General features: G+C 37.6%; 1 protein-coding gene across 4 annotated transcripts in view; it reads right to left on the bottom strand.

Annotated features, from left to right (window-relative positions):
- The window catches only part of HSF2 (heat shock transcription factor 2), a 35,478-nt gene extending 22,275 nt beyond the window's left edge, over positions 1 to 13,203 (bottom strand). For 3 of the 4 annotated variants that reach the window (XM_080807259.1, XM_080807260.1, XM_080807258.1), the window contains exon 1: positions 12,990 to 13,200. In XM_080807259.1, the coding sequence (XP_080663385.1) occupies positions 12,990 to 13,082 (93 nt within the window). In that variant the 5' untranslated portion in view covers positions 13,083 to 13,200. Of the gene's footprint in view, positions 1 to 12,989 lie in introns of all 4 variants that reach the window. The other variant, XM_080807257.1, reaches the window with a different exon arrangement.
- Between the last annotated feature and the right edge of the window lie 1,497 nt (positions 13,204 to 14,700).

Here is a 14,700-nt window from a genome sequence, read left to right on the forward strand (position 1 = left end):
AGGTGAAATATCAGAATTTCCATTAAATCAGAAGAAAAGAAATACTGTAAGTATGCAACATAAATACTTAACACTGTTTTAAAGCCAATGCAATTAGACAAAAAAGACAAATTGTAAGAGGAAGTCGTATTTTATCATTAATTGCAACAGACCTATCTTCGCACAATAACTGAAAAACTATTTTAAAAATTCAGTAAACTATCAGATTAATAATTAATATTTAAAGTCACTTGTCTTCTTCCATGCAAAAAAATAATTTGAAACTTACTATAATACAGTATCAAAACAGCATGTTACTGGCATAAACACAGAGAGACAGACCAGTGGAACAGAAAAAGAACCACCAAATACACCCTTACTTATAAGGTCCAAAGATTTTTGACAAGAGTACTAATACCAATCTAAGGAGAAAAAAGAATTTTCAACAAACAGTGCTGGGAAAGCTGGATACTCATGTGCAAAAGAATAAAATTTACCTTATACCATATACAAAAATTAACTCAAAATGGATCAAAGACCTAAACATAAATGCTAGACCTATAAAAATAATAGAAAAGGGGGCACCTGGGTGGTTCAGTTGGTTAAGTCTGCCTTCGGATCAGGTCATGATCTCAGGGTCCTGGGATCCAGTCCAGATCAGGCTCCCTGCTCAGTGGGGAGTCTGCTTTTTCCTCTCCCTCTGTCCCCGCCGTCCCCCACCCCGCCCTCCTTCCACCCACTCATGTTCTCTCTCCCTCTCAAATAAATAAAATCTTTGAAAAAAACAAAAGAAAAGAAAACTTAAGTGGGAAAGCTTCATGACACTGGATTTGGTAATGATTTCTTGGTTAATATGATTTCTTGGTTAACATCAAAAGCACATGCAACAAAAGCAAAAACAGACCAATGAAGCTACCTCAAATGTAAAAACTTTTATGCAAAGAACACTATCAATAGAGTGAAAAGGAAACCCACAGAATCAAATAAAATATATGCAAATTGTTTATCTGATAAGGGGTTAATATCCATAATAAAGAACTTCTACAACTTCAACAACAAAAAAGAAACAATCCAGTAAGCGATAGGCAAAGGACATGAGCAAATATTTTTCCAAAGAACATATACAAATGGTTAATAAAATGTAAGCAAAGATGCCTAACATCACTAATCATGAGGGACATGAAAACCAAAACCACAATCACCACTTCATACCCATTAGGATGGCAATTATTTTTAAAAACACCAAATAAACTAAAAATAAGTGTTGGAGGAGATGGAGAAATTAGAACTCTTCTCACTGCTGGTGGAAATGTAAAACAGTGCAGCTGCTATGGAAAACAGTATGGTAGTTCCTACAAAAACTGTACACAGAATTACTATATAATCCTGCAATTCTACATCTGTGTATATTCACAGAGAACTGGGCAGGTACTCAGAAAGGTTATCTGTATACCCACATTCATAATAGCATTATTGCAACAGTCAAAAAACGGAAGCAACCCAAATGTCCACTGACAGATGAACGGATAAACAAAATTTGGAATATACACACAATGAGTACTCAGACTTAAAAAGGAAGGAAATTCTGTAAACTAGCCACAAAAGGACAAATGCTCTATTATTCTACTTATACGAGATATCTGGAATAGTCTAATTCACAGAGACAGAAACAGAATGGTTATTAGGGTCTAGGAAAAAGGAAGACTTGGAAACTATTATCTAATGAGTATGAGGTTTCAGTATGTAAAGTTGAAAACCATTCTGGAGATGGTAGCGATGGCTGCTTAATAATGTATATCTGCCCAATGCCACTGAAGCATATAGTTAAAACTGGGTAAAATAGCTAATTTTATGTTAGGTGTATTTTACAGTAACAATTTAAAACTAAAGTAGAATAAAAGATTCCAATAATAGAAAAATTTTACATAGCTAAAGATAAATATACAGAACATTTAAGAGAATATTAAACTATAGTTTTCTCTATACAGTACTGTAGAGCTGTCAATTCTAATTAACCAATACATTCGCAATAAATTCTCAATCAAAAAAATCTTTTGAGAGGATGTGAGGAGATGCTAACACAACCAAATATCAGGTACTAGAGTTCACTTGTAAAATAATTATGTAACAACAGGCAAGAAAACACAAAAAACAATGAAAAGAGGGGTGTTAACCCTATCCTATAAAAGTGACAGAATTTTAGTGTTTATAAGAGTTTGGCACTAAAGAATAGATAGTAAAAAATAAATAAATGGAATTAGAGAGAACAGAAGCAGCAACAAATCTACTTGAGAATTTAACAGGTAATAAGTACGGGTAACATTCAAATTGGGGAAAAATCAGGAGAAAAAAATTCGTTCATGAACTCTCCATTTGGAAACCAAAAAGCAAAAGCTCAATGCTAACTCACTGCTCAATCACTCTTTATAACCATGCTCTTGGAAGTTATGATGCAAACCTAGAAGTCATAATGTAAGAATTTATATTTTATTCATGGAAACTGCTAGCTGCCTACCCTATTTCCAAATTCTTCTACTTTATTTTTGTTATTTTAAAACTAAAATTGTGTATTTTTAAGCTGTACAACATGATTTAATATATTTACATACATAAAGGACAACTACAGTCAAGCTAATTAACATACCTTCTCCATCAAGCTAAAAAGCTTATGCAGAGCAAAGAAAACAACAAAATAAAAAGAAAACCTAACAGAATAAGAGTATTTGCAAGCAATATATCTGATAAGGGGTTAATAATCCAAACATGTAAGGAACACATACAACTCAAAAGGCAAAAAAAGGACACCGATTAAAAAAGAAAACAAAGAGACATTTTTCCAAAGATAAAGAAATGGCCAAGAAATGTATGAAAAGGCGTTCAATATCACTAATCATCAGGGAAATGCAAATCAAAGCCAAAATGAGGTACTACCACTTCATATCTTTTAGGATGGCAATTATTAAAAAAATTAAAAATAACAAGTGTTGGTGAGGATGTGGGGAAAAGGGAACTTTCATATAATACTGTTTGTGGTAACGTAAATCAGTATAGCCATTATGGAAAATGGCATAAAGTTTCCTCAAAAAAATAAAAAATAGAACTACCACATGATCCAGCCACTCCTTTCTTGGGTATACACTCGAAGGAAATGAAATCAGTATCTCACAGAGTTATCTGTGCTCCCATGTTCATTGCAGCATTACTCACAATAGTCAAGATATGAAAACAACCTAAGTGTCCCTCAATGGAAGAAAGGCTAAAGAAACTGTGATACATACATACACACACACACACACACACACACACAATGGAACATCATATAGCCTTAAAAACAAAGAAATTCATTTGCAAAAACTTTCTTACTAACAGAACCACAATTCTGTTTGATGCTGCAACTACATTTCTCAGTACCCCTAACAAACAGAGGCAGCTGAATGCACACCTGGCAATTAAGATATAAATAGAATGGACTGAGTAGGGCTTCCAGAAAAGCTTCTAAAAGGGGAAAGATCCAAAGTGTCAAACCCCTATATCCCATATCCCTTCTTGGAACTTGAAGATAATGACTAAAGCTTCAACAACCACTGAGGTGGAAACTAAGTATGGCTGAAAAGACCAGAAGGTATCTTCAGACTTAAAAAGAAAATATGTATCTATTCTGTTTAAAGCACTGTTTGGATTTTTTTTTTTTTAAAGATTTTATTTATTTATTTGACAGAGAAAAGAGAGAATAAGCAGGGGGAGTGGCAGGCAGAGGGAGAAGCAGACTCCCTGCTGAGCAGGGAGCCCGGATGCCATGTGTGGCTTGATCCCAGGGTCCCCTGATCATGACCTGAGAGGAAGGCAGATGATTAAACCAACTGATCCACCTGGGTCCCCCTATTGTTTGGAATTCTATTGTGTCTGAAACTAAAACTAAGTCATAATAGAGTTATTATGAAAATTCAATTAAGTCAATTAACATAAACATTTTTAAGATATTTATGACAGGTAACTGCATAATTAAAAATTTCTAACGAACCAGTAAGATGAAAAACCCAATGTAAAATTTAGAAGGGGCCCAATCTCATTATAATTGAATGTACAGACAAAATAAATAAATAAAATAATGATTTTCACTTATTAGACTGGCAAAATTTAAAAAGTTTGATGATAATCAGAGTTGGTTATTAGGCAATAACTCTTTAAAATGCATGTTTTTTTCCTATCTTAAAAAACTTCCTTTACCTTACTTCCCTCTCAATCTACCCGCCCCATTTGTCTTTTCCTTCACTGCAAAATTTAACAAACAATATTTCAAAGCCCCCTTCCCTAATGTAGTACCATCTACATATTCTTGCTAAAAATTGGTTTTGTTCTCCCTTACTCTACTCAGACCGTTTTTCTCTAAAATCTCAAATTCAATGCCTTCCTTTCAGTCCTGATTTTCCCACACCTCTCTGTGGCATTTCATTTGGCACTACTGACAATCCCCTCCTTAAATACTCTACTCTTTTGGCTCTGAAACTATATACTATTGGGTCTCCTATCTCATATTTTCTTTCAGTTGTATTCACCTATTAAGAGGTAGTGTTTTTCAGATTTCTATCCTTGATCATGATACCTTATACACTCTCTCCTTAGGCAATCTCATCCACTCCAGTGTATCTAACTACTGACTTTATTAAGTATGATGATTTATTAACTATAATCACATCTATTACCTCTGCCCCGACCATCTCAAATTTCACACTTAAATTTTTGATCTGTTAACATTTTTACATAATGTTCTTTAATTCACTTTGTTCTCAACCTATTATCTATTTCAAATCCATCTTCCTACTCACCAAAGTCAACTTTTTTTCTGTAGCCTCCCTCCTGGCATGCCCCCTCCCTTCGATGGTATCAACAGGAAAAAGATAAATTAAAAAATTCTTAATTTGGGGGCACCTGGGTGGCTCAGTGGGTTAAAGCCTGTGCCTTCGGCTCGGGTCATGATCTCAGGGTCCTGGGATCAAGCCCTGCATCGGGCGCTCTGCTCAGCAGAGAGCCTGCTTCCCTTCCTCTCTCTCTGCCTGCCTCTTTGCCTACTTCGGATCTCTGTCTCTCAAATAAACAAATAAAATCTTTTAAAAAAAATTCTTAATTTTAATGGCTAATAACTTAAGGGGGGAAATATGAAAAACATTCCCTTTAAAAATAAGAAAAAGGGATCTCATGATCACTACTTCTGAGATCTTAGCCACTGGAAAAAAAAAAAAAAAAAAAAAAAAAAAACACAACAAAACCAAAACTTTTTTTTAAGGTATCAAGTTCTGAAAGAACAAAACTATCATTCACAGATGTACGGATGTACACTTCAAGATCCCATATCAGTAAAATGATTGGCTCACCAATTTATTATCAACATACAAATGTTATTCGTATTTTTAACTACTAGCAACACCTAGAAATGTAATTTTAACTAATGAACACCACTTACAACATCTTAAGATATCTAGGAAGAAAATCAAACAAACATGTTCAAGACCTAATTACCAAAAAATAGAAAACTTTATTAAACAATATTAACTTAAAAATATGCCTTGTTTGTGGGCATATTCAATATCATAAAGACATCCATTTTCCCTAATCTGATTTACAGTTTCAATGCAATCTCAATTAAAATCCCAGTAAGTTTTTTTAATGGAACTTGATTTTAAAACATACAGAGGAGCAAAGACCAACAACAGTCAAGGTATTCCTAAAGGATAAGCTGCCCTCCCAAAAGTAACACACTATAAAGCTACAGTAATTAAGACACGTGGTAAGAGCAAAAAAAAAACCAAAAACCAAAAAACAAAACCCTGTTCAGTGGGATGGAAAAGAGAACCTAGAAGCAAAAATCATAGTATCTACCTGTAATTTTGCTTTAAGTCAGAGGGAGCAATACACATCACCATGGAAAGGAGGAAACATTCAATGAAGGAGCTAGGACAACTGAAAATTTATATGGAAAACAATGAAAATGGTTTTCTCGCACCACACACAAAAATCAATTCCAGATGAATTAAATGCTTACACATAAAATGCAAACTATTAAACTTCCAGGAAAAAAAAAAAGAGAAATAGAAAAGTATTTTTCTCTCCCTAGAGAAGAGGTAAGAAAAAACATCCTGAAGAAACAAAAAGCATGAACAAAAAAGATGAATATATTCTACTAAAATTAAAAACCTGTATTCATCAAAAGGAAAAGATAAGCCTCAAATTGGGAGAAGACATACACAGACCCAAAGAATGAACATACAGAATACACAAGGAATTCCTACAAATATTAAAAGACAAGCCACCCAATAGAAAAATGGTGAAGTACTTCACAGAATAGGAAACACATATGGCCAATAAATATGAAAAGGTATTTGAACACATTACTAATCGGAAATATAAATTAACACCTCATTGAGATAATACTTTACATCTACTAGATTGGTAAAAAAATTAAGAAGAATGATAATACCAAGTTTTGAAGATGTGGATTAATGGAAAATCTCATGCTTGGCTAACAGGAGTATAAGATTATTCAATCTCTTTGGAAAATAATTTGAACTATCTTCAGGCTGAACAGTTCACACCCTATTTTCCAGCAATTCCAATCTTAATATAAGTATATAATCTTAAATTCCTGCTTATATACACCAGGAGAAGTATATAAGAATATACATAACAGCAGCTGACACAATTGATCACCTTCTAGATTTTGAACCATTTTTTTCCATTAACTTCTATGACCTCACTCCCGTTTTTTCTCCTGTTGCACTGTTTCTTCTCACTCTCCTTTGCTAGGTTTTCTTATTCTCATTTGCCCTCTGAAAATCAGAATGACGTGTCTTTCAGCTTCTATCTTCATTTGTCTCCCTAGATGATCTCATCCAGTCCCATGGCTTTACCACTCATAAGCTCCAAACTCCACCCTGAATGCCAGTGTCTTATATCCAAACATCCTGTTCAACATTTCCACTTAGATGTCCTGGGAGTGTAGAAGTCATTCAGGCTGTTCAAAAATATTCCTGTTCTCCTTCCTATCACCGAACTTCCTCACCTCCTCTGAAATTAGGCATGGTCCTTGGACCAAGTGTGGTTGATGAAATCTAAGCTAAACGAAACAGTTTTCAAGTAACACTAGTGTCCACTGTAATCTCAAAGTTAATATGGCCAAACGATATCCACCTGCATTTCTCTGAATTTTCCCCCATCTGAGCAAATGGGGTCATCATTTATCTTGTTTGTTCAGGCCAAATCTGAGTCATTCTTAATTCTTCTCTGTCTTTTCTGCAACTCCAGACAATTTATTAGTAAGTTCTGCTTTACCTTTGAAGTAAATATCAAATCCAACAACTTCTCATCATCTCCACTGCAAATATGCTAGTCTCAGCCACACTATTTTCACTCACATAGTAGAAAGCTGTGATAATCTACAAACTAGTTCCCTAGATTTCCAGTGTCCTTACCATAGCCCTAAGGCCCTATACCACCTGCTCCTGCCTACTCTGACCTCAATCTTACATTTTCCAGATACTCTAACCACATGGGCCTTCTCCAATTACATGAACATGCCACGTTCAAGACTTTACATTTGCCATTCCCCTTTGCCTGGCCCATCTTTTCAAACTGTTCAGATCTCTGCTCAAACATCTCCTCAGAGAAGCTTTCCTCATCAGTCTACCTAAAATACCCACAAACCCCATTTATGTTATGTGCTAGTTTATCAATTTATTGCTCCAAATTCATTCCTCACTGTCTGCTTTGCAAATATAGAGGTGGGTCCTTTAAATATCTTTTTCTAGATGGCATGGTGATAAGCTTTGTCAATGGAAGACACTAGAGAGATACTACAAAAGAAGGGGGTTCTCCTTCCTATTTCCTGTTTCTTTAACAACGGCAGGTTCCTACAGTGCAAGCAGGTTCTCCAGCACCTAGCTCTTGCAGTACAGAAGGTCAGCACCACAAGGCCAACATTCTCTCTCTCTCTGGAGGTTTCAAATCAGAGTATATCTGGAAAGACAGGTCCCCATGAACAGCTGTTAAGGGTGCTTTAGAACAAGGGCTGATACCTTTTCTTAAGGCATTAGATAGTAAATATTTTGGGTTTGTAGATCATAACGTCATAATACTGCCATTGTAGCAGCAAAGCAGTTATAAACAATATGTAAATAGATTGTGCATGGTTATGTTCCAATTAAACTTTATTTACAAAACAGATGACTGGCCCATGAACCATGGTTTGCAAACCTCTGCCTTAGAAGGTACATCTTGGGGGCACCTGGGTGGCTCAGTGGGTTGAAGCCTCTGCCTTCAGCTCAGGTCATGATCCCAGGATCGATCCCCGCATCAGGCTCTCTGCTCAGCAGGGAGCCTGCTTCCCCCTCTCTCTGTCTCTGCCTGCCTCTCCGCCTACTTGTGATCTCTCTCTCTCTCTCTCTCTGTCAAATAAATAAATAAAATCTTAAAAGAATTTAAAAAAAAAAGTATATCTTGAAGGATGAACTTCCAGTAAGTTCCACCAGTGCCTTCTTTGCCATTAAGTGAGGTGTGGTCATACTCTTTTTATAACTGCCAATCCTATATTCTTTAGAGTTTTTACTCTAATCCCCCTGATACCGTAATTCTACTAAACTTTCCCTCTTTATATTTAAAAACAGTTTTCTTCTTTTATACTACGTGACACTGGTCTCCTAATTGCACCCTGATCTCTCTCTTTACCCTGTTTTATTTCCTTTATGGTATTTACCACTAACTGAACTACATTATCTGTGTTTATGTTGTTTGTTTGTTTACATTTTAATATCAGTGTCCTCCATTAGAATATAAGCTCTATGAAGCCACTTTGTTCACTACTGAATGAATCCCTACTACCTAGGACACTATCTGGTCACAACATATTCATGATAAATATTTGTAAGTGATCAAATAAATGAATTTTTGGTGACAGTGGACCAAAATATCATTTTAGAAGTTCAACTCTTGGATTATATGAAATGAAATGATGACTGCCCCTTGCTTGTATCTGCCATGTGCTCTCCCTCTCATACAACCCTCATTCGCCCATATTCTGTGTCTCTGCTTATGTTATTCCTTCAGTCTCTACTCTAAAATTAGAAGAGAACCTCTGAGTGCAAGAATTCCACCTTACCGCCATTTAAACCTGTGAGGCTCAAACAATACAATACAGAACTCTCCCAAAACATTCCACAGGGGTCAGAAAGCCATTACTGAGTGAGGCAGGAGAGATGGGTAGCTTCTTTTTAGGTTTTACCCATAATGATTGGCAAGCTTCCAAATAATAACAATTGTTACTGCTTGAACTGGTAGTAAGTTAAAAACATTCAAAATATTCTTACTAATCATCTTTCAGTCCCATTACTTTAAAATTCTTCAGAATATTAATTTGTAACTTTTTTTAAAACAATCCATAACTTATAAATGTTCACCAACTACTCTGAGTCTCTCACTCTCTCTTATGTATACAAATTAAAAATACTCATCAATCAGTCTTTCAACTTTTCTGTAGACTCATTTAAGGTGGATTTTACTCCCATTCTGCCACATTGTGGTTTTGTTTTTACTTGAGAATAGTGTAATAATTAAATGGCTGCTGGGAAGTTCAAAATGATACCCAAATATCAAGTTCTGGATGCTCAAATTCATCCAAAATAGCTAGAAAGCACTAGTCCAATACTGGTTTTGCTCCATTTCCTTCTTAGTTCCTGACTTGTCTTGCTGATTTGAGAGGGATGGAGAAATAACACATGTCAAAGGGCATAAAAAGGTGGACCAGATAGGTATGACGTCTTTTTTTTTTTTTTTTTTTAAGTAGGCTCCAGGCCCATCATGGAGCCCAATGTGCAGCTTGAACTCACAACCTTAAGATGAAGACCTGAACTGAGATCAAGAGTTGGATACTTAACCAACTGAGCCATCCAGGCACCAAAGGTCTTTGGTGGAAATTATTTCTTGGTCTTCTCAAACAATCTGAAGAACAGAGACAAAGGTAATAACACTAAAAAACAATGACTTCCAGTTCCTTCCTGCCTTTGTAACTACTTCACTTCAAAATACACTATCAAATTTCAGTAACAGTAAAGGCTGTTCCTCACTATCAATGGCAAGAGCTTCCAACTTCCACAACCTCTTGTCCCTGAATATCAAGTATCTGCAGTTGCTTCCAAGTTAAACTGGTGCCTTCTGTTTAGGACTTGGTTACACTTAAAACAGCTTTAGGTTGTCCAACAGCACTATCTCTGTCCCTGATTCTGGCAACAGACAGCCTACTAGAACCAAAATAGCTATATAGAAGTTTGTAGCTATAGGAAATGTAAAAACAAAAAAGAAAAAAGAAACTTTTTAGGGGAAAATATGGGAAAAATTAAAATATGTACAAATGTTTTAAAGACACTCTGGATCTAAAGGCATTTCCATTGTTTGAATTGATAACATATTTAGTATAATTTTGATTGCCTGGAATATTACATTTTTATAATTCATCATAAGGACGGGGGTATTTCACTTTTCATTTTTGTCATACTGCAAGTTTCAAGGAAAACTAGTTATATAAGTAAGTCTTCAGGAATACTAAGCCAAGCTTTTCAAACTGCAGTTGGTTTTTCTCCCCGCTCACCTTACACTCCAGCGAGAGGAATAAATTATTTTTCACAAGTGAAGAAAAAAAAAATTGCATATAAGATTGCCTGGTTTCCAAAACATCTGCTGCTTCTAAAAGGTCTTAATATGATTTTCACTCAGATAGTATAAATGCTAAATTACCTCAACAGAAATTCAGCAAAATATGTTTGAAGGAAACCAGAAACAACCATAAATAGCAACTTCTAAAAGATGAGCGTAACTTATTTTGTTTTTTCCATTTAACATCATTGTTTATTTAGTTTTACCTTTCATTTCATTGTTAACACTGCTTTTGGAAAAATCTGTGGGAAAGTAAGAGAGACAGACTTCCTAAGCAACCAAGCTAAGCCCTAGACAACCTTAATCCAGAACTGTTCACTGACTTGCAAAAGGATAACATTTTGATATAACGCTAAATATTGTACCAACCTACATTAAGTGAAGTGCTGTTGATGGAAGACTAATCTGGGAGGTCAGAAATCTATGTTAGGTCCCACCTCCAATAACAGCTAGCTTTGTAATTATGGATAAGAAATCTAATCTAAGGCTCAAATCCTCATCTATACAATAATGAGGCTAAAGCAGATTACCCCTAAGAGTCTTTTCAGGCATAATTCTATCTTTATCATTCTCACCATTTCCATTACACAGTCTAAGGATTTCCTTGATACATCAAACATGTATTAAATACTTATTGTGTCCTCGGCACAAACGCAGTCTCTGCCCTCACTGAATTTATACTTCAACTGTCCCATTATATATTAGAAAATGAGTAAAACATAAGTTTAGACTTAATAATGGGATACATAAGAGTTATTTTTAAATGGCCATACAAGCCAAAAAGGTATGATAAAATCAGCTTGGGTGGAGGACTCTCAGTCCAGTTTCCAATATGAATACAAGGCTGAGTAACAGCAGACTGTGCTGATCCATCCCTGTCAACTTTTAATCCTTCTGACCGATGAAAAGCATGACACATCTGTTTATTTTTAAGTGTATGCTGGCGGCTGGCTTTATTATTTTCACCTTTCTTTGTACGACTGTACAGGATTCATCGAATGCTTAATACACACCATCCAGCTGATGATACTGACCTTCAAGAAAATTAAGTCCTAGAAGGGGTATAAAAAAATGAACAAATGACAGTAATATGAGAAAGAATACAGTGTTACAGTGGTCAAAAACTTCAGGTACTCAATACAGTGCTCCCTCTTAAGATAAAAGTAAGTAAAACTGAGAGCTTCTACAATAGGAAGGGAATCGAAAAGGGAGAAAAACAGAAGGCAACATTTACTCAGCACTTAACAGGTGCCAGGCACTGTGAGGGTAGTTTTCACTAAACAAGAAAATATCCCAAACAGGTGATCACCTAAAATAAGAAAAATCCACCCCACTTTACAAAATTATTCCAAAAGCCTGAGAGTGCATTTGAACGCAAATGCATTATTTATGTAATAATCATTCTACTTAGAATCTTAGTATTTGGAACTTGTAAAGTCTTGGATCACCCAGGCAACCCATTCATCTTAAGGACGATGAAACTTAGGCCAGACAAGATAAGGAGCTTGACTAAGGTCATCCCTGTTTAGTGGCAGAGTTGCGATCAAACCAACAATCAAGGCATCATATACCACTCTCCCAGCAACTGTTCAGTGAAATTTAGTGATTCATTTTAGCTTCTAAATTACTGAACACCTATGTATAAAAGCATTTTTATTAAAATAATCATAAAAATCTGTTTCTACAAACGGCTCAAAATTCGCAAAGAATGATGTACCATTTTCTACATAAAATCTGAAAACCTATTGATAACCGGTAGCCTGCGTTTACTGCGTTTGAACATTTTCCTATATCCCTGACTGCTCTCAGAAAGATTCAGGTGCAAAGCGGAGTATATTTTTTAGTGAGAACCAGGTCGCTGAGGTAAAGATTTCTCAAACAAACCCCTGCGCCCAGGGCTCTCCGTGTCCTCAGCGATTCGTAGCCCGCGAGCCCGGAGGGAGGACGGAGAATGAGTGTGCAATAACGTGGCTCCCGCGCCCTCGGCTCGTTGGCCGCCTTCGTGCTGCCGGGCCGGTTCCGAACGCGGACGGAGCCGGACCGTTACGGGGCCTCCCGGGCCGCTGCGCCCGGCGCGGGCTGCCCCTCCCCCACCGCGGCCTGAGCCAGCAGGGCTGGCCCGGACCCCCGCGGCTCCCCGCGCGAACAATACAAGGGTCCCTAGCGAGACTGAACGCCGGGGCCCACGCTACCCCGCCACCCCGCGCCTCGCAGAAGGCATCGAGTCGCAGGCCGCGACAGACAACCCCAAAGGAGGGAGAGAGGAGGCGGTTAGTCAGGGGGTTCGGAGGCCGCCGTGCCCTCACCCGTACCTGGCTCCAGGTGATGAACTCGTTGGTGTGGGTTTCCTCCACAAGCGTCCACAGCTTGCTGAGGAAAGCCGGCACGTTCGAACTCTGCTTCATTGTTAACGAGAGGCAGGGATTCCAAATTCTACACCCGAACACGGCGGCAGCAGTAGCGGCGGCGGTAGTGGCGACGGCGGCGGCGGCAGCTGCTGCTCCGGGAGAACGCCCACAACGCAGGCGCAGCGGCTCTCGGGCCCCGCCCCCCGAGCCTCGCCAGGCGCGCAGCGAGGCGGGGTGGACGGGCGGCCGCACATGACGGACAAGTCTCGGCGTTTGGCCCGTGCGCACTGGTCTCGCGCTGGTCCCGTTTCCGTCCAATCCCAGATGCGGATCGCACAACAAAGAAAAGCGATAGGCTGCTGCTGACAAGAGGGGGTGGGAACAAAGGGGGCGCTGCCTTCTCATTCGCCTTTTATACAGGAGCCGTCACTATAGCGGACCTTAGGCTTAGTGGACTGTGTTTGGTTGCTTCACGTGTAAACGGCTTTGGGTTTCCGAGCTGTGGCTGGGAGTCTACAGAAAGTCCTCAGGGGTATTTCAGACATCAGTTTGGCGGGCAAGTGTGGATTGCACCAGTCAGGAGGAAGTATAATAATTCACATGGGGGTTAGGGGGAGGGGAGGGAAGCAGCTTTCAAACGTGACGTGCTAGGCCTCAACTTGGAACTCTTAAAAATAGTAAACCTTGCCCTTAAATTTTCATTAGGAGAAAATGGTTACATTAAAATACGTTTATCAAAAAGAGGAATTTAAATATTAACTCACTCTTAATAAGTATGTACTACAGTGAACCAGGAACGATAATAGGCACGTGACACGCTGTTTTTAATTCAGCAGACACTGAATAACAACTATAAGCCTGGCATAAAAAGAAAAAGTTTCACTTGCACTCTTGTAATAAATTAAAATAATTATTCTTGCACATACTTAACAAGTATATTCTTGTTTCCCAGAGACTGTCTGATAAAGTTGGGGGGGGGGTGGACAAGGAGTCAGTATATCTGAATTAAAACCCAACTTCAAGGACACTTAAGTGAATATTAAATTACACTGGTTCTGTGTAATTTAGAGTAATCCCTTATTCTGTCAGTGCCAGACTTAGCTATCTCCTCATTGGAAATACGACTATCCCTCTTTTTACCCATGTAAGATAATATTAATGGGTGTGGCAATGTGAAATATCGTACAAAATTAAACTTTATTTTTTGCAAAAGTCAGCATGTGAATACAAGAATTTACAAAGAAGTTAGAGATAACATTTTATACTAATTCACCACAGGATTGGTTTATTTCCTGGGTGCATATAAAATAATACATAAAAAAATTAAATATAGGCAATTTCCAGTGAGCAAATGTTTATTGAATAGTGACTTCGTGTTCAGACCTCGTCTGCTTGCTGAAGCAAAATCAGGTATATGGCAGGATATATCCAATATATCTGGATTAAAGAACTAATATTTGTGAGCACTTATATATGCCCAGGGCTTTATTATCTCTCCTAATTCTCACAACAACCCAATAAAGCTGATATTGTCATCCCATTTTTAGAGTGAAGATTCTGAGGCCCAAAAGTGAATTAATTTACCTGTACTGCAGCTAGTAAATCAGAGAGGGAATTTACCCCCAGGGTTTATTAAGCTCAAAACCCTGTGCTCTGCGGCACCTGGATGGCTCAG

Source organism: Martes martes (genome assembly GCF_963455335.1).
Source record: "Martes martes genome assembly, chromosome: 6".
Classification (NCBI taxonomy): domain Eukaryota; kingdom Metazoa; phylum Chordata; class Mammalia; order Carnivora; family Mustelidae; genus Martes; species Martes martes.